At 35.0% G+C, this 17118-nt stretch overlaps 4 protein-coding genes and 1 pseudogene across 4 annotated transcripts; all 5 read left to right on the top strand.

Moving 5' to 3' along the window:
• The first annotated feature begins 803 nt into the window (after positions 1 to 803).
• Positions 804 to 2784, top strand: LOC106387876. The gene is made up of 4 exons (XM_013827809.3): positions 804 to 1280; positions 1452 to 1590; positions 1820 to 1953; positions 2053 to 2784. Exons 1-4 carry the CDS (start codon positions 1132 to 1134, stop codon positions 2663 to 2665), a joined length of 1035 nt encoding a protein of 344 aa, XP_013683263.1. The 5' UTR covers positions 804 to 1131; the 3' UTR covers positions 2666 to 2784.
• Positions 2785 to 2973: 189 nt separating this feature from the next.
• LOC106387878 (biogenesis of lysosome-related organelles complex 1 subunit 1) lies at positions 2974 to 3786 on the top strand. The gene is made up of 2 exons (XM_013827812.3): positions 2974 to 3421; positions 3497 to 3786. Exons 1-2 carry the CDS (start codon positions 3059 to 3061, stop codon positions 3587 to 3589), a joined length of 456 nt encoding a protein of 151 aa, XP_013683266.1. The 5' UTR covers positions 2974 to 3058; the 3' UTR covers positions 3590 to 3786.
• Positions 3787 to 4774: 988 nt separating this feature from the next.
• Positions 4775 to 6125, top strand: LOC125584239 (F-box/kelch-repeat protein At4g38940-like). The gene is made up of 2 exons (XM_048752409.1): positions 4775 to 5195; positions 5381 to 6125. Exons 1-2 carry the CDS (start codon positions 4849 to 4851, stop codon positions 6078 to 6080), a joined length of 1047 nt encoding a protein of 348 aa, XP_048608366.1. The 5' UTR covers positions 4775 to 4848; the 3' UTR covers positions 6081 to 6125.
• A 2013-nt stretch (positions 6126 to 8138) lies between these two features.
• Positions 8139 to 9182, top strand: LOC106385901 (annotated as a pseudogene).
• A 2535-nt stretch (positions 9183 to 11717) lies between these two features.
• Positions 11718 to 13733, top strand: LOC106387879 (putative tRNA pseudouridine synthase). Its single transcript, XM_048752408.1, has 5 exons — positions 11718 to 11984; positions 12103 to 12215; positions 12303 to 12451; positions 12533 to 12677; positions 12764 to 13733. The coding sequence occupies exons 1-5, from the start codon at positions 11756 to 11758 to the stop codon at positions 13628 to 13630; spliced, it is 1503 nt and encodes a 500-aa protein (XP_048608365.1). The 5' UTR covers positions 11718 to 11755; the 3' UTR covers positions 13631 to 13733.
• The last annotated feature ends 3385 nt before the right edge of the window (positions 13734 to 17118 follow it).

Below are 17118 nucleotides of genomic sequence, written 5' to 3'. Positions count from 1 at the left end.
ATTAACTTAATGCAAAACACGTGTAGCATTTGCAGGAGCTTCGAATTTTCTGGAAACGGTGAGATTGATCCATGGTTCGCCGGCTACATGTCGGTACCAAACCACCGGTCTGTCTCTCCGGAAAGTTTGTTCCACTTGCTTGCTTCTACAACTCTTGATCGTCGTCAATCCCTGGAAGTTCTTCTTCAATTTACTAGAGGTGAACTTTGAGAGAAGCTTCAAGGAGATAGCAACAAATCCTTGTCGGAACGTCTTTTATAGACTCCGCCTCATCTGAATCTGTGCTGAATCTCCCCACTGCTTCAACTATCATCTCTGTTCTTTACCAACAAGGAAACTTTGCTTGTGACACAGAGCAAAGATTGATTCCTATTTCAAAATAAAACAGAGTCCCTTGTTTTGCTTTTTGTTTTTTTTTTTTGTTTTTTTGGTCATTGAAGAGTAAGGGACAGCTCTTAATTAAAGGCTTTTCCTTTCTCTTTCTTCCTCGGTTCCCACCCTTTTTCCCTAAGGGATGCCTTAAGGGACTCCCAATACAGATGCCCTCGGGGGAGGGGGGGACATAAATTGCTGGTATAAGTTAGGAATGGTGACTAATGAAGGGAGAATGTGCTTAATGAGACTTTCTCTTCTTTAATCAAACGATAAGATTGAAATCCATGCTAATTCTCATAACTTGAAACACCATGTGAATAGTGCCATAAAGACCAATGCAAATTTTATATTTATTAATCAGATTTAAAAAAAAAATTGATACCAAGTGGTGGTGGTAATCTCATGGTAGTTTTTGGGCCATGGTGTAAACCTATTTGAATTTGATATTTGATATAAACTAAGTTACCACTGCTTGTCTAATTTGGGTGAGTTTGTCTAATTTGGGTGAGTTTCGGTCTAACTTGTTTACATAGTATTTTATAGTAATAGATTTTGTTTGGTGAATCCATACCGTAACACTAATTGCCTTTTTTTTATGGGACACTAGCTAATAGCCGATAGGATTTATAAAAAAATAATTTGGTCTTAGAGATCATGCTACTTGAAATCTGAGATAATGGGCCTTGACTGAATTGGGATAATGGGATTTTAGAACCGATCGTCTCGTCAACGGTCGAATTGGCGGTGAGAGGAGAGATGAGAGAGAAAAGGAGAGATCCAAATCGGAAAACCCTAGATCCCGTCGTTGACGATGATGAGCCGCGTGTCGTCACCGGAAAAGGGTTCTTCGCGTGCTACATATTGACCTCCCTTAGTCCTCGTCACAAGGGTCACACCTATATCGGGTACTCCTTCTACTTTCCTTTCCAAATCCTCGAAACAGAGGATCGTGTTCTGTTATGAATTCAACGATCTGGAACGGACTGATGCTTGTCTCCCTCTTTTCAAATCTGAATTTAGACTTCAAGATGTTGGTTTACTATTGAAGTTGGTTCAGTAACGGTCTGGTATTACAGGTTCACGGTTAACCCAAAGCGGAGAATAAGGCAGCACAATGGAGAGATACGGAGTGGTGCATATAGAACTAAGAAGAAACGTCCTTGGGAAATGGTCCTCTGTATCTTTGGTTTCCCTACCAACGTCTCTGCCCTTCAGGTCCTTTTCTTTGCCTTTGCGACTTTTAAAGATCTTATCTTCCATGTCCTCAAACTTTAAACTTTGAGATAAAAGTCACCTATTCCTGGCTAAAGCTCGTTGCTTTTGACTTCCATCTCTTCTCAAGTTGCTCGTGTTACCTCTTTACATAATCAATTTGAGATGGGTTATAGCTAGAATTTTTTTTTTTTTTTTTTTTTTTTGGTGTTAAGAAGTCATACTGTTGCAGTTTGAATGGGCTTGGCAGCATCCGAGAGAATCTCGTGCACTGAGAGAAGCTGCTGCTGCTTTTAAATCATTCTCTGGACTTGCACGCAAGATCAAGCTTGCTTACACAATGCTAACTCTTCCAGCTTGGAATAGGTAAAGAAAGATAAGCTTCTTGTTGTTGTTTATGCTGCTGTATCCGTTATAATTACCGACATAACTTATATCTCTCTCTCTCTGTGTCTTGGTGACCAGCTTGAACCTGACAGTCAACTATTTCTCATCAAAGTACGCACACCACGGCGGGCTTTCTCCAAGTTTGCCTCCTCACATGAAAGTCCAAGTTTGTGCTATGGATGATCTTCAATGTTTCACTAAAGGAGACAACGGGCCCGAAGATGAAGAGAGTTCTGATAGTAATGAAGAAGAGGATGATTATATCAGCAACCAAATCCAGCCTAGGAATCCAACTACAAGCTCATTGGATGGCTTTTATCCGGGTGAAAAAGTGAAAGAACCCGAGGCTGTACTTGATGACAGATTAGCAAATTTCACTGGTTTTGGGTTATTAGATGAGAGTGATGAAGATGAAGTATCAGGTAGCACTGTGGAGAAAGAACTTGAGACTGACAGAATAGCAAATTTCAATGGTTTTGGCTTAGAAGAGATTATTGATGATGAAGTATCACACATCACTATGGGGACAGATTGTTGGAGAAGAAGAAGCCTTATCACATCAAACACTGAAGTTGAAGTGATAGATCTGATGACTCCTTCACCGACCTGCAGAGTTGGATCCTCTATGAAGAGGCCAAGAATTTCTGAGTTTATAGATTTGACAAGGTCTCCTTGTTTCATAGAGTTGTAAGATAACATACATATATGTAAAGTTATAACATTTGGATGCACAATAAAAAGTGACAGTGAGAAACCCAACCTTTGTAATTAGTTTTTTCTTTACTCGAAAATGGAATATACTATTATTTATTTCTAAAATCTAAATCTATTTGAAAGCTCCACAAAACTAATGTAAACCAAGAATACGTAACATAAAAAAAAAGGTGAGTTTGCTGACAAAAAAGACGAGTTTAAATGGTTTGTAGGCAGGAAAAATCGTGTTATTTCGAAAGAGAGAATGTGTGCCGTTTACTTGAGACACAAACGGCGGGTAGTGCAACGACATTTGAATATTCCGATAACAAGAAATTTAGCCGGAAATAATTAATCATCACCGAATCAATTAACCGGTGGAAGAAGAAGAATGAACACGCCGATGTCGATGTTGAACCCGCGTGGGCGCGTGCTACCGTTTTCGGAGAAGGAGAGAACCGAAGAGGAGACCGAAACACTGGAATCGAGCCTCCTGCAGCTGATCGAAGACAACCGTCGATCGTCGCTACAGCTCCGGGAAAAGACAGAGAGATCGAGGAAAGAGGCGATCAGACACGCGGCGAGAACGGCGGATCTGCTGGTGAAGGCGGTGAACGGAGGAGTGGAGGAGTGTTTCGTCAACGAGAAACGGATCGAGGCGGAGATAAGATCTCTGGCGGTCACGGTGGCGCGGTTCGGCAAACAGACGGATCAGTGGCTCGCCGCCACTCACGCCGTTAATAGCGCCGTCAAGGTTTCTTTATCTCCCGTTTATGTCTTTTGATTGTTTGTTTGTGTGTTCATGGTGGATCTGTGTGTGTTTTGATAGGAGATTGGAGATTTTGAGAATTGGATGAAGACGATGGAGTTTGATTGCAAGAAAATAACTGCTGCAATTCGTAACATTCACGAAGATCACTAAGGTTCTGTCTGAGAGTAGTGGCGATTCAAGATCATGAACAATTTTTTTTCTGTCTGAATATGTTTATCTACTGTTTCTTAAAACAAGTTGTCTCAAAATTCAAAAATGTACAGAGATCATGTTGACATTTGCCTCCTTGAGCTCTTTTTTTGTTCAGTCTCCTTGTATTTGTTTTATGTATTCTTGCTTTCACTTTCTCTGCTTGCTGTTGAGGCAAACCTAAACTCGCTCGTTTAACCGTTCTACTCTAAGCTTTTGTCACTTGCCCATCTCCTAGAGAAGAGCATTTGAGATTTGGCATGCGGAGACTTCGATGGAAAGACGTCAATAACGGGGAGATTTGGGGGTAAAGTTGAGTGGTGTGTTCAAGTTCTCAATATTACAAGCAGTTTTTATCGACTGGTAACTCCGGATTCAAGAGAAACTATAAGGACATCTAGTTGATGTGTTTTACATCATTTGTTTTTGTGCAGATAGCCACAAAGATTCTTGGGCCCGGTTATGGTGTGCTAATGTTTGTGGTCGTATCCAAAATGAAAAGGAAGCTGGTACAAGTCTACTCCTGTTGTGTTTGATACAGTAGATCAGGAAAAACAAGCCACATAAGTCATTGCTTTAGCTCAACACTTCATTTGAGAAATATTTGCCCGAATCAATTCTTTTGGTCCTATGCAGGTGATCAGAGTTACATGGTTCCATGTATATTTCAAAATGTTCTGTCTAGTGAAGATATTTTAATATAAGTTTCTGCCTGATGAATCCATTTGATTGGAAGGGATATAGCAGCTCTGAAGCATCTAATGCTTTTGTCAATAAGTCATTTTTTACGCTTTTGCTCTCGGAAATATTGCGTCCAATACTCACATTTTGCAATAATTAATAGAAAATAAAAGTCAATAGATATTATGCAATATAAAAATAATTAATACAGAATAAAAGTCAATAGAATAAGTAGTAAATAATACTGTAACAAATATAACAAAATGATATTATGCAATATATGCTCTGTAAAACTTTGTAATTATCTTAAGTGAAATAACTTGCAGATTTCTGTAATTTCATTTTTTTTTTTAAAAATCCAGTAGCCATATAAAAGGGGACCCATTAAAAAAAACACAAACCCATAACAATCCATTTTAAAAAAAAAAATCCATTTAACAAGTTATAAAACCCTGGTCCTCTTTAGTAAAATAATAAGGAAATTAGAGTTTTGTAAATCAGATTTCGCACTGATATCGGTGCCGATAGTTGATCCATATATGAGTACACCACTTCCCCAAGACGTTATTATTGACATCTTAGCGCGTGTACCAAGATGCAACTATCCAAGACTCTCCCTCGTTTCCAAGCACTTCGGATCACTTATTGCATCGCCTAAGCTCTACGCTATACGATCATTGTTAAGATGCACGGAACACTGCCTCTATGTTGTCCTCCACAACAGAGAAACTGGCGGAGATCATCGTTGGTATATTCTCCGACAAAAAAACAAAGACAATCCCCGCTTGGTCCTTATCCCTTCGCTTCCCGTTGCGCAACTCGATGCAAGCTATGTCGCAATGGGCTCGAAGATATACGTGTTTGATAAGAGTAAGACTAAAGATGACACCAGGGCCGGTCTTGGACAAAGCCTAATGAAATATTGGCTTTAGGTCCCCAAAAATTTTGGAAAAAATTACATAGAAAAAAACCTCAAAATTTTATTTTTAAGTCTCCAAATTTACCAAAAAATATTTTTAGCTGAAATTTTTTAAAAACCATCTACGGCCCCCTAAATCTCAAGGTCTGCCCCAGTGTGACTACAAATGTGTTGAGCATCCACTGTAGATCTCACACGGTTCAACATCTCCCAAGCATTGATGTACACGTATATACTACACTCGGTGACGTCATCAACGGGAAAATCTACGTACTTGGATATCAGTATCGTAATACTAACTCGAAGAAGGTGATGGTGGTGTTGAATACAGAAACACAAACGTGGGAGCCTATGATGACAATGCCAGAGACGATGGTGTATTACACGTGGCCTTCTAGCTGTGTGATGATGGATGGTAAGATGTATTTGAGGTGTTCTAATAAAACCTTTGTTTATGACCCAAAGGAAAATAGATGGGAAACGGACGAGAAGCTGGATTTCTGGATGAATCCGTGCGTCGTTGCTGATGTTATGTACTGCTATGATTCTGATGGGAACGTGTTAATAATGTATGATCCAAAGCAAAGGCGCTGGGGAAAGGTGAGAGGTCTGGAAGAATTTTTGGCTGAGACGAAATCATGCTCAACATTTTCATGGACGGGCATAGTGGGTTACGGTGGAAAGCTAGCTTTGTTTTTTCCTAAAGAAGGAGTGACAAGAGAGATCTGGTGTGCGGAGATTTCACTGGAAAGACAAGAAGGAGAAGGGACTTGGGGTAAAGTTGAGTGGTGTCATCAGGTTATGGTTGCTCGAAACTTTGACGTTAACAAATGTGTTGCTGTTATGGTTTGATTCATCAACTCTCATGCTTGGATATTTTATTAGTCAAAAATGCTACATTTGGTTCTTTGTTTGAGTTTTTGTTTTGAATATTCGTTTTATGTAATTGATTCAGGAGAATTTTTATTATTCTTGTTTTATAGTTTCTGAAATCTTATTTCATTGCTATCCTGGAGAAAGTATTTAGTAATTTTGAGTCTTGCTGTTTAGTAGTAGGTCAGTCTAACTGAGGAAACATCTACTTGGCAAGGTGTGTTAATGTTTGTGATAGTATCCAAAATGAGCAAGACGGTCCAGTGCTTAAAGGAAGCAGGAAGCTAATTATTTGTTAAAGGTCAATCTCTAGGACTACTGTATCTGATAAAGTAGATCAGACAAAACCAAGTGTTAGATAACTGAAAGAAAAAAAAGTAGAAATATAACAAGGATGACAAGTTAGTTTAGAGGTCATGAGCATTTTTACATAAGTCTTTTTCTTGGAAGAGACCCTTGCGAAGAGTGGTCGGTTTAGACTCGTTCTTCGTACAAGTCCATGTCGTGTAACAAAGATGCCACACCACGGAATAGTTCTTGAATATTGAAAGCATTTGGAGACCTTTGCTGAGTTTGATGATCTCGTGAGTATCCCTCGTATGAGTAACTAGCTTGCCCTCATTGTTGTTGACAATGACATGGGGATATCCCAATTAGCACATGTCAAGATTTGGTGATAATCACAAGAATTGTGGTGAAAATACGATTTTAATGTTTGAAAAGTTCACAAGAATCGTTTTGCCTTTGGCTCCATCTAAAGTGCTGTTCTGGAGAGTGCCTAGATTGCCTTGAAAATTCCAGAGGAAAGAGATATATTTCAGAAGTGGAGAAGTTATACAGAATGGTGAATTTTCAAGAAATCAGTAGAGTTTTGGATTCTAAGAAATCTCCATGGAAAGAGTGGTTACAGCAATTTAGAGAGGCACACTATATATAACACGTTTTGGAACCTCTAAACATTTTGCATATACTAGAAAGTGATCTTTCTTTCTTTTCTAAATAAATACTAATTCTAGTAAGCTGTTATGAAACAAGTAAAAGTAAGTTGTCAGTCAAGTGTGTTGATACTTAAAACGTCACACAGCCTTGCTAGCGATTAGGACTGGAGGCATCCGTTAGGATTCGGATAGGGTATTTTTGATTTTCGGATTTACAATCCTAGATCATATTTTAGTATGGGTTAGGGAAGGACGTTAGGATATTCATTCGGGTTCAGTTTGGATCTATTCGTGTTTTAGGTTTTTGGTGTTAAAGATGTCAGTCCAATTTGGATGTTTATAAATTTTGGTTCGGATTCGATTCGGATCTTTGCGGGTTTGGTTTGGATTCGGCGTTTAAGTTATTTTTAAAATTTTGAATTCATATATATTTTAAGATTTTTAAAACCGAAAAAAAATATATATATATATTACATATAAATTTGAATGCTATATGCCAAAATAACTCAACCAAACATATAAATTGATTTGATTTGAATATTTGAATAGAGAATCAATAGATATTTCAAATATTTTTATGTTCATAGTATTGTTTACCTATTTTAGACATTTACTTTTGATTATTTGTATATATTTTCAAGTATTGGAAACAACTTCAAAATATTCTATATATTTTGGATATTTTTTATATAATAAATCTAACAATTATTAATATATTGAAGTAGCCTTAAAACTATTTTTAAAGACACAAACCAATAAGACATACAGTATTATCATTTCTTTTATTTTCTTTTTTAAGCCCATTTAACAGATTATATACTAAGGAAATTAGAGCATGATTAACGGTTTATTTTTTTTTTAATTTTTTTTTAGCTGAGTTTTTTTTTTTAAAATTAAAAACGAACCATTCGCGGACCGCCACGTTCGCCTCCTGTGGAAAAGAAGGAAGAGCTGAATTTTAATAAAAATGTGGGCCCCACCCCTTAATAGCCATGCTTGCCGTTAATTATGGTCTTAGAGTTTTGGAAATTAGATTTGAGCCAAAAAAAAAACTAGGGTTTTTGTGATTTACGCTCTGGTATTGGACGATATTTGATCCATGACTACACAACTTCCAGAAGACGTTATCATTGACATCTTAGCTCGTGTACCAAGATGTAACTATCCAAGACTTTCCCTCGTTTGCAAGCACTTCCGATCACTTATTGCATCGCCTATGCTCTTCGCTGTACGATCATTGTTGGGATGCACGGAACTCTGTCTCTATGTTCTCCTTCACAACAGAGAAACTGGCGGAGATCAACGTTGGTCTATTCTCCGCCAGAAAATCAAAGACAATTCCCGTTTGGTCCTTATCCCTTCGCTTCCTGTTGCGCAACGCTATGCCGCAGTGGGCTCGAAGATATACATGTTTGATAGCACTAAAGATGACAGTGTGACTACAAATGTGTTAAGCTTCGACTGTAGATCTCACACGGTGCAACCTCTCCCGAGCATTGTAAACGTGTATACTACAGTCGCTGACATCATCAATGGGAAAATCTACGGACTTGGATATCATAATACTAACTCGGAGAAGCCGATGGTGGTGTTAATTACAGAAACACAAACGTGGGAGCCTGTGATGACAATACCAGAGTCGGTGTATTACATGTGGCCTCCTAATTTTGTGATGATGGTTGGTAAGATGTATATGTTATGTCCTGGTGGCAGCTATGTTTATGACCCAAAGGAAAGTAGATGGGAAACGGACGAGAAGCTGAAATTCTGGGTGAAAGGGTGCGTCCTTGATGATGTGTTGTACTGATATGATTTTTGTTTGAACTCTTTAAGAACGTATGATCCAAAGCAAAGGCGCTGGGAGTGGTGGAAGGTGTGGAACAAGACGAAATCATGCTCACCAGTTTCATGGACTAAGATAGTGGGTTACGGTCGAAAGCTAGCTTTGTTTTTTTGTAAAGAAGAAGTGACAAGAGAGAGATGGGGTGCGGATATTTCACCGGAAAGACAAGAGATATGGTGTGCGGAGATTTCACTGGAAAGACAAGAAGGAGAAGGGATTTGGGGTAAAGTTGAGTGGTGTGATCAGGTTATGGTTGCTGGAAATTTTATCGGTAGCAAATGTATTGCTGTTATGGTTTGATTCATGAACTCTTCTGTTTGGATATTAAATCAGTTTGAAATGCTACATTTGGTTCTCTGTGTTCTGTTTTTGTTTTGAATATTTGTTTTATGTAACTGATTTAGGAGAATTTTTATTATTCTTTTGTTTATGGTTTCTAAAATCTTATTTGATTGCTACCCTGGAGAAAGATATTTAGAAAATTTGAGTCTTTCTGTTTAGTAGTAGGATCAGTCTAACTGAGGAAACATCTACTTTGGTAAGGTGTGTTAATGTTTGTGATGGTATCCAAAATGAGCAAGACGGTCCAGTGCTTAAGGAAGCTTGTTAACTTGTTCAAGGTCAATCTCTAGAACTATTGTATGTATCAGACAAAACCGAATATTATATAACTGAAAGAAAAAAGAAAGTAGAAGTTATATAACAAGGTGATAAGTTAGTTTAGAGGTCATGAGCATTTTTACATCATAGTCTTTCTCTTTGAAGAGATCCATGCGAAGAGTGGCCGGTTTTTTCGTACAACTCCATGTCGTGTAGCAAAGATACTACCACAGAATAGTTCTTGAATATCGAAAGCATTTGGAGACCTTTTCTGAGTTTGATGATTTCGTGAGTATCCCTAGGGGTGTCAAAGCTCAGCTCATTTTTTCACGAGCATGATCTCTATATTTTAGGATCATTTAATAAATGAGTTTAATGATTGAGCTTAAATTAGATCACGAGTTATATGAATGATCTTTAATGAACATGAGCTGGCTCTCATGTTATTCATTTTTATACTAAAAATTATATATAATATATATATATTATATATATGTTATATATTTGGATAACTTCTATTTTTATTATGTAAAAAAGATAATTTCTATATTTATCATATTTATCTTCTAAAACTAAAATGTAAAACATACATATAAGTTTGCACGTGATCTTGGTTGTTTTGTTTTATGACCCAACGACAATGATAAAATATTTTCTATCTCAGATTATTTATTTATACTTTGTTATTACTTTAACATAAAATATTTATAAATGTTTTATTTTAATTTTATAATTTAAACAGATGAAAACATTGAAGATGAATTTTCTCACGACTCTCATGAAGAATAGAGAGTTGGATCATTGGTTTTGCATTAATTTAATTTATATTAGGTGTTGTTTTTTTTTTTTTTTATGTGTTGGTTTTTATTTAGTATTTAGTATTTATGTTTTGGATATTTTAATATCTAAATTTTGAACAATATTATATAAGTTATTTTATCACTATTTTATTTTATTTTTATATTAGATCACGAGTTACCCCATTTAACTCATGATCTTGGTGATCTGAGTTTACATATTGAAACTCATTTATTAAATGAGCTGAGCGAGCTAGCTCATGAAATAGCCGAGCTTACCATGAGCTGAGATGAGTTGAGCGAGTTAGCTCATTTTGACACCCCTAAGTATCCCTCTGGCTTGCCCTCATTGTTGTTGAGAATGATATGGAAATATCCCAGTTAGACACATGTCAAGCTTTGGTGGTAATCACAAGAAATGTGGTTAATGTTTGAAAAGTTCACAAAAATCGTTTTGCCTTTGGCTCCATTTGAAGTACTGTGTTTGGAGAGTGCCTAGATTGCCTTGAAAATTCCAGAGGAAAGAGATCTATATTTCAGAAGTGGAGAAGTTATAAAGAATGGTGAATGTTTCAAGAAGTGAGTAGAGTTTTGGATTCTAAGAAATCTCCATAGAAATAGTGGGTAGAGCAATTTAGAGAGGCATACTATATATAATACGGTTTTTAGAACCTCTAAACATTTTGCAAATACTAAAGAGTGTAAATACCAATTCTAACAAGCTGTTAAGAAGCAGCCACTCTTCAAGAAGAAGATTTTTCACCAGTTAAAGAAGTACCTCTTTCACACTCTAAGCAAACTTTTTCACCATTAGTAGAGAATTCCTCGACTCCAGTTACCGAAACGATTATGGAGGAAACTCCATCCACAATGGTCATCACCGTGGTGAACAACCCAGAAGATGACGCCTTAATTGATCCACAACTTCCTATGTTCGATCGTTCGCAAGAAGTGTGAGCCCACAACTCACCTGAACACGACTAAGGGAGGGAGATCGATTAAACCAACTCAAAAAGTACAGGAAATAGGGTGGACACTTTTTAAGAGAAGAGGAAAGCATATCTCGAGAGGTCAGGATAACCGCAAATCCTAAAACGTGTGTTGGCTTTATTTCATTATCTAACTTAATGTGGTATTAAGCTTTTCTTGGATTGCAAATGTTGTAATACTCTATGGTTTCCTATGGTTTCCATCAAAATTGTAACAAACTATATAGCCTAAACGCTATATCAGTTACATTTATTTAAATGCATCAAATTAGATAAAAAAAAAAAAAAAAACAAGCTGTTAAGAAACAAGTAAAAGTAAAAAACATGGCAGTTTCTCTGAACACCATGTCGCTTTACACTATTTATTTAAAACGTCGCGTTGCTTAACTCTTCTCAAACGGCAAGCAGTCGAAAGAAGAAAATCGCCGGAGCTAGCTTTTTATCTGCGCTCCCAGTTCTAGAAACGACGCCACAGCTTCCCCTTCACATGGCAGCAGTCTCGTTTCTACGATACTCAGTTCCTTCGCGGGTCTTCTGGTACCCGACCCGACTCATCCGGGCCACACCCACTTTCGCACGATTCTCTTCCTCCGCCGCCTCTACTCCCTCCGAGAAATGGGAATCGTATCGGAAGAAGAAAGTCGTCATCCGAATTGGCTACGTGGGCACCGATTACAGAGGCCTACAGATTCAAAGAGACGACCCTTCTCTCAAAAGTAAGTTTCCCATTATAAAGTTTCAACCTTTATCCACAAACTCAGCTTAAACCCTAAGTTCTTGTACTAGTTCCGACAAAACATCAACATGTCTGATTAAGCGACCTTGTAATGTTAGCTATTGAAGGTGAACTTGAGGTTGCTATATACAAGGCTGGTGGGATTCTAGAGAGTAACTATGGTGATCTTCACAAGATTGGTTGGGCTAGAAGTAGCCGAACTGATAAAGGAGTAAGCTTTTTTTTTTTTTTTTTAAATCTCTGTTTCGTTTCAACATTTTGATGATAATCTTCAAATTGCATATGTGTGTGAGTGTAGGTTCATTCTCTGGCAACCACAATATCGCTGAAGATGGAGATACCTGAGACCGCGTGGAAGGATGATCCTCACGGCACTCTTCTTGCTAAATGCATTAGCAAACATCTTCCTGACAATATCAGAGTCTTCAGCGTTTTACCATCACAAAGGTGAGTTGGCAATGTGAGTTCTCTAATGCTTCATGAGTTTGGAGAAAGGATATATATTGAAAAGCTTTTGCATTTTGGTAGGAGATTTGATCCACGAAGGGAGTGTACACTTAGGATGTACTCTTACCTCCTTCCTGTTGATGTTATTGGGGTCAAGAACAGCTTTACTTCAGATGAGATTGACCATCACCTTTCAGATTTCAACGAGATTTTAAAACAGTTCGAGGTGAAGAGAGCTTTGCCATTGTTTCTTTTAGTTTCAGAGACTTTCTTTCTTCTTACTGTATTTGCTTCTGTTTTTTTCCTTTGTAGGGTGACTATCCTTTCCATAACTATACACAGCGGTCAAAGTACAGAAGGAAAGCACAGCAAAAGATAACACAAAGAAACGGACGCCCTCCAAAGAAACCAAAATCAATTCAAGCATCAGAGCTTACAGAGGAAAATAACAGAGAAAATGAAGAAGATAAAGTTGAAGGAGTTGAAGAAGTTGAAGAGGAAGCAGATGGTGAAGAATCTAATGAAGATGTTGCTGATTCTCAGGCCTACATTCGTGCAAAATGGCTACATGAGCCAGACGAAACGGATAAGCTGAGTGCAGCTCATTTCAGAAAAGTGTTTCGATGCAGTTGCGGACACCTGGAGAGTTCACTTGGCTTCGGCTTTGTTGAGATCTCCATATGGGGAGAATCATTCATGTTACATCAGATCCGGAAGATGATTGGAACAGCTGTGGCGGTGAAGAGAGAGCTGCTTCCAAGAGACATCATAAGACTATCTCTCAACAAGTTCACAAGAATCGTTTTGCCTCTTGCTCCATCTGAAGTACTGATCCTAAGAGGAAACAGCTTCGAAGTGCCTAAATCGCCTGGGAATTTCAGGAGGAGGCCGGAGATAAAAGCAATGGGGGAATCAGAAGAAGTGGAGAGACAAGTGGAGGAGTTTTACAGAGGGGTGATGGTTCCACAGGTGAGTAGGTTCTTGGATTCGGAGGAAGCTCCGTGGAAAGAGTGGCTTGAGCATTTGGAGAGGAACGATGGTATGATTGATGAGCAATTGGAAGAGGTGAGAAGAGGTTGGGAGGAGTGGAAGGCAAAGCCAAGGGTTATGACGAGGAAGACAGAAGGTGATAAAGAGTTTGGTTCTGTTTCAGCAGCTGTTCATCAAGCTATGCATTAGTCACATTTATATTTTAGACCAAAGTTATGTTGATGATTATTGTTTGATTCACATTGGCTCTCACTGTTTCAACACAATGTTAAACTGTTTTTTTTTTCGTTCTCTTGAGGTTGTTGTATCTGCACCCTTAGTTCGAACTTTGCTTGGGAGTAGTGTATTTTCTGGTAGTCGAAGCTCTGGCAGAAGGAGATTATGAACAAGAAATGTTCAAGTTTTGTTTTGTTTTTATTAGCATTTGTATTTGGTAAGATTTGATGCAACATATAATGAAATTGTTAAGAAAATTATGTATTAATTGTATTTTATATATTTTATTCATTATGATTTTCTGGATTGTATTTTGTTATTTTATAGATTAATAATTATAGTTTTCGTTTTGTTGATTTTAATAAAAAAATGTTTTTCGTTTCTAAGAGAAGAGTTTTTCATTGTTTATGTGTTACATCATGTCCTAGTCCGAGCAATAAAAGTTTGTATTTGGGTAAGGATTTTAAAACCATCTGAAATATTAAAATATTTTGTATAATAGTGATGGTTTATAAATGGTAACAAGTTTTTGTCAAAAAATGGGTAACAAGTTACACCCTCCATATTTTAAGCTTTCATTAACTTGAAAATATCACCATTAAACTTAAAGGGTCTTGTTTCAAATATTAAAAATGATTTCGTATCATTTGTCACAAAATGTGGCTACACATATCTGTTGAGTAGCTTTGGTGTATAATTAATCAAGGTTGTGTATCTAAATAAAGTAAGGACCACGCACCACAAATAGATGATCCGATGTGTATGCCATGCCTAATTTGGATTTTTTGGAGTTGTCCTAAAATTGGGAGATAGAGACCTATTCCCCTGGCGTCATACTTGACGTTACGCATGCGTCAGATTAGTCTTGTTTGTATCATTAAACTATAAATATCAATATCAATATCACAATCAATTAAGTAGGGAAGTAAGCAATGAGTAACTGTTGATGATGACTTGACCATGCACATGAAGACGCGTAACCTATTCACTGAATCTTTCTTATTAGCTTAATTTGTTTTGCCATGTTTCTCTCAATCACACTCTTCGTTTTGAAACTACTTTTTGACGAGGCAGCAAATCTTCGCTATAAATTGTCGTTTCAAAATCATTAAAATCGAATTATCGGAATTTATTGACTTTTCATACGATAAGTTCGAGAACATTTTCGAAGTACTTCCTTTCCGTCTTTTACTTTTGATTTTAGAAAATTTTCTTCCTATATATTAAAACAAAATTCACAACTTTGATTCATATGTGATTTTTTTAAAAAAATAGACCAAATAGATCTATCTCTAAAAACAATAGATCTATTTATAAAAAATCATGCTACATTTAATTTCTAATCTTATCATTTAAATTTTGGACCTACCAGAAATTTTTATTATACTATCAATAATTAGATTTAAACAATAGATGATCCATTGTATTTATCGATAATATGAATTAAATAGATATAATTTAATGTTGTAATACTATACATCTATATATTAAATATTTGTCGATGTTAACTATTAAAATTATAAAGAATTTTTTTAAATAACAAAAATTATATTATCTAACAATGATTAATCTTTACTATCTTACACCAATGAAAATAAATTTTAAACTATATAGTTTATTTTAAAAATTAAACAAAAACTAAATGTTTAATTATTTACTCGATAATATAAATCTATGAAGCGAAAAGTTTAATTTTTTAAGACTTTCTAAATTTGTGAAATGTTACAATATCTTTTAATATGACAATAAAACAATATTTTACTAATCTTTATATATATAGTTACGATTTTAACAATGAAATAATAATCCGAAAATATATATATAGAAGAAGATACAAATACATGTGAAAGTTTGAAATAATCTATTCAATGAAAAAATATACCGTAAACTTATTATGTTTTAAAAATTGATAGACACATATATATTATAATATATATCAATTTAGAATTGAAAACAAAATACTTATATAAAAATAAATGAAAACAAAAATCCGCGCGGTTGCGCGGATCGAAATCTATTCTTATATATTAAAACAGAAGTCACAACCTTGATTCATGTGTGATTTTTTTAAAAAATGAACCTAATGTACCTATTCCTAAGAAGTCATGTTACATTTAATCTATAATCTTATCATTTAAATTTTAGGCCAACCAGAAATTTTTATTGGACTATCAATAATTGGATTAAAAGAATAGATGATCCATTAGATTTATAGATAGCATAAATTAAATAGATATAATTTAATGCTGTAATACTATACCTCCTTATGTTAAATATTTAAATATTTGTCGATGTTAACTTTTAAAATTATAAAGATTTTTTGTAAAATAACAAAAATCATATTATCTAACAATGATTAATCTTTACTACCTTAAACCAATGAAACAAATTTTAAACTATATAGTTTATTTTAAAAATTAAACAAAAACTAAATGTTTAGTTATTTACTCGATAATATAAATTTATGAAGCGAAAATTTTAATTTTTTAAAAAACTTTCTTAATTTATGAAATGTTACAATATCTTTGAATATGACAATAAAACAATATTTTACTAATCTTTATATATATAGTTACAATTTTAATAATAAAATAATAATCCGAAAATATATATATATAGAAGAAGATACAAAAACATGTGAAAGTTTAAAACAATCTATTCAATGAAAAAAATATACTGTACACTTATTATGTTTTAAAAATTGATAGATAGATATATTATAATATATACCAATTTAGAATTGAAAACAAAATATTTATATAAAAATAAATGAAAACAAAAATCCGTGCGGTTGCGCGGATCGAGATCTAGTCTTATATATTAAAACAGAAGTCACAACCTTGATTTATGTGTGATTTTTTTTAAAATGGACCCAATGGACCTATTCATAAAAAATCATGTTACATTTAATCTCTAATCTTATCATTTAAATTTTGGACCTATCAGAAATTTTTAGTGGGCTATCAATAATTGGATTTAAACAATATATGATCCATTGGATTTATAGATAGTATAAATTAAATAGATGTAATTTAGTGTTGTAATATTGTACCTGCATATATTAAATATTTAAATATTTGTCGATGTTAACTTTTAAAGTTATAAAGATTTTTTTTTAAATAACAAAAATCATATTACCTAACAATGATTAATCTTTACTACTTTACACCAATGAAAACAAATTTTAAACTATATTTTTTATTTTAAAAATTAAACAAAAACTAAATGTTTAATTATTTACTCGATAATATAAATCTATGAAGCGAAAAATTTAATTTTTTAAAAACTTACTAAATTTGTGAAATGTTGCAATATTTTTGAATATGACAATAAACAATATTTTACTAATCTTTATATATATAGTTACGATTGTAATAACGAAATAATAATCCGAAAAAATATATATAGAAGAAGATACAAATACCTGTGAAAGTTTGAAACAAAATATTCAATGAAAAATA

Source organism: Brassica napus, chromosome C3, assembly GCF_020379485.1.
Source record: "Brassica napus cultivar Da-Ae chromosome C3, Da-Ae, whole genome shotgun sequence".
NCBI classification, from domain to species: domain Eukaryota; kingdom Viridiplantae; phylum Streptophyta; class Magnoliopsida; order Brassicales; family Brassicaceae; genus Brassica; species Brassica napus.
This window is presented reverse-complemented; position numbering and strand designations above follow the sequence as displayed.

Excerpts from the sequence above, each read along its gene's own strand:
- LOC106387876 (XM_013827809.3), top strand. The coding sequence starts at position 1,132 with ATGAGAGAGAAAAGGAGAGATCCAAATCGGAAAACCCTAGATCCCGTC. Across the intron at positions 1,591-1,819 it reads CCAACGTCTCTGCCCTTCAG|TTTGAATGGGCTTGGCAGCA; the intron begins GTCCTTTTCTTT and ends ATACTGTTGCAG. Across the intron at positions 1,954-2,052 it reads ACTCTTCCAGCTTGGAATAG|CTTGAACCTGACAGTCAACT; the intron begins GTAAAGAAAGAT and ends CTTGGTGACCAG.
- LOC106387878 (XM_013827812.3), top strand. The coding sequence starts at position 3,059 with ATGAACACGCCGATGTCGATGTTGAACCCGCGTGGGCGCGTGCTACCG. Across the intron at positions 3,422-3,496 it reads CCGTTAATAGCGCCGTCAAG|GAGATTGGAGATTTTGAGAA; the intron begins GTTTCTTTATCT and ends GTGTTTTGATAG.
- LOC125584239 (XM_048752409.1), top strand. The coding sequence starts at position 4,849 with ATGAGTACACCACTTCCCCAAGACGTTATTATTGACATCTTAGCGCGT. Across the intron at positions 5,196-5,380 it reads AAGAGTAAGACTAAAGATGA|CAGTGTGACTACAAATGTGT; the intron begins CACCAGGGCCGG and ends CAAGGTCTGCCC.
- LOC106387879 (XM_048752408.1), top strand. The coding sequence starts at position 11,756 with ATGGCAGCAGTCTCGTTTCTACGATACTCAGTTCCTTCGCGGGTCTTC. Across the intron at positions 12,452-12,532 it reads AGCGTTTTACCATCACAAAG|GAGATTTGATCCACGAAGGG; the intron begins GTGAGTTGGCAA and ends GCATTTTGGTAG. Across the intron at positions 12,678-12,763 it reads AGATTTTAAAACAGTTCGAG|GGTGACTATCCTTTCCATAA; the intron begins GTGAAGAGAGCT and ends TTTCCTTTGTAG.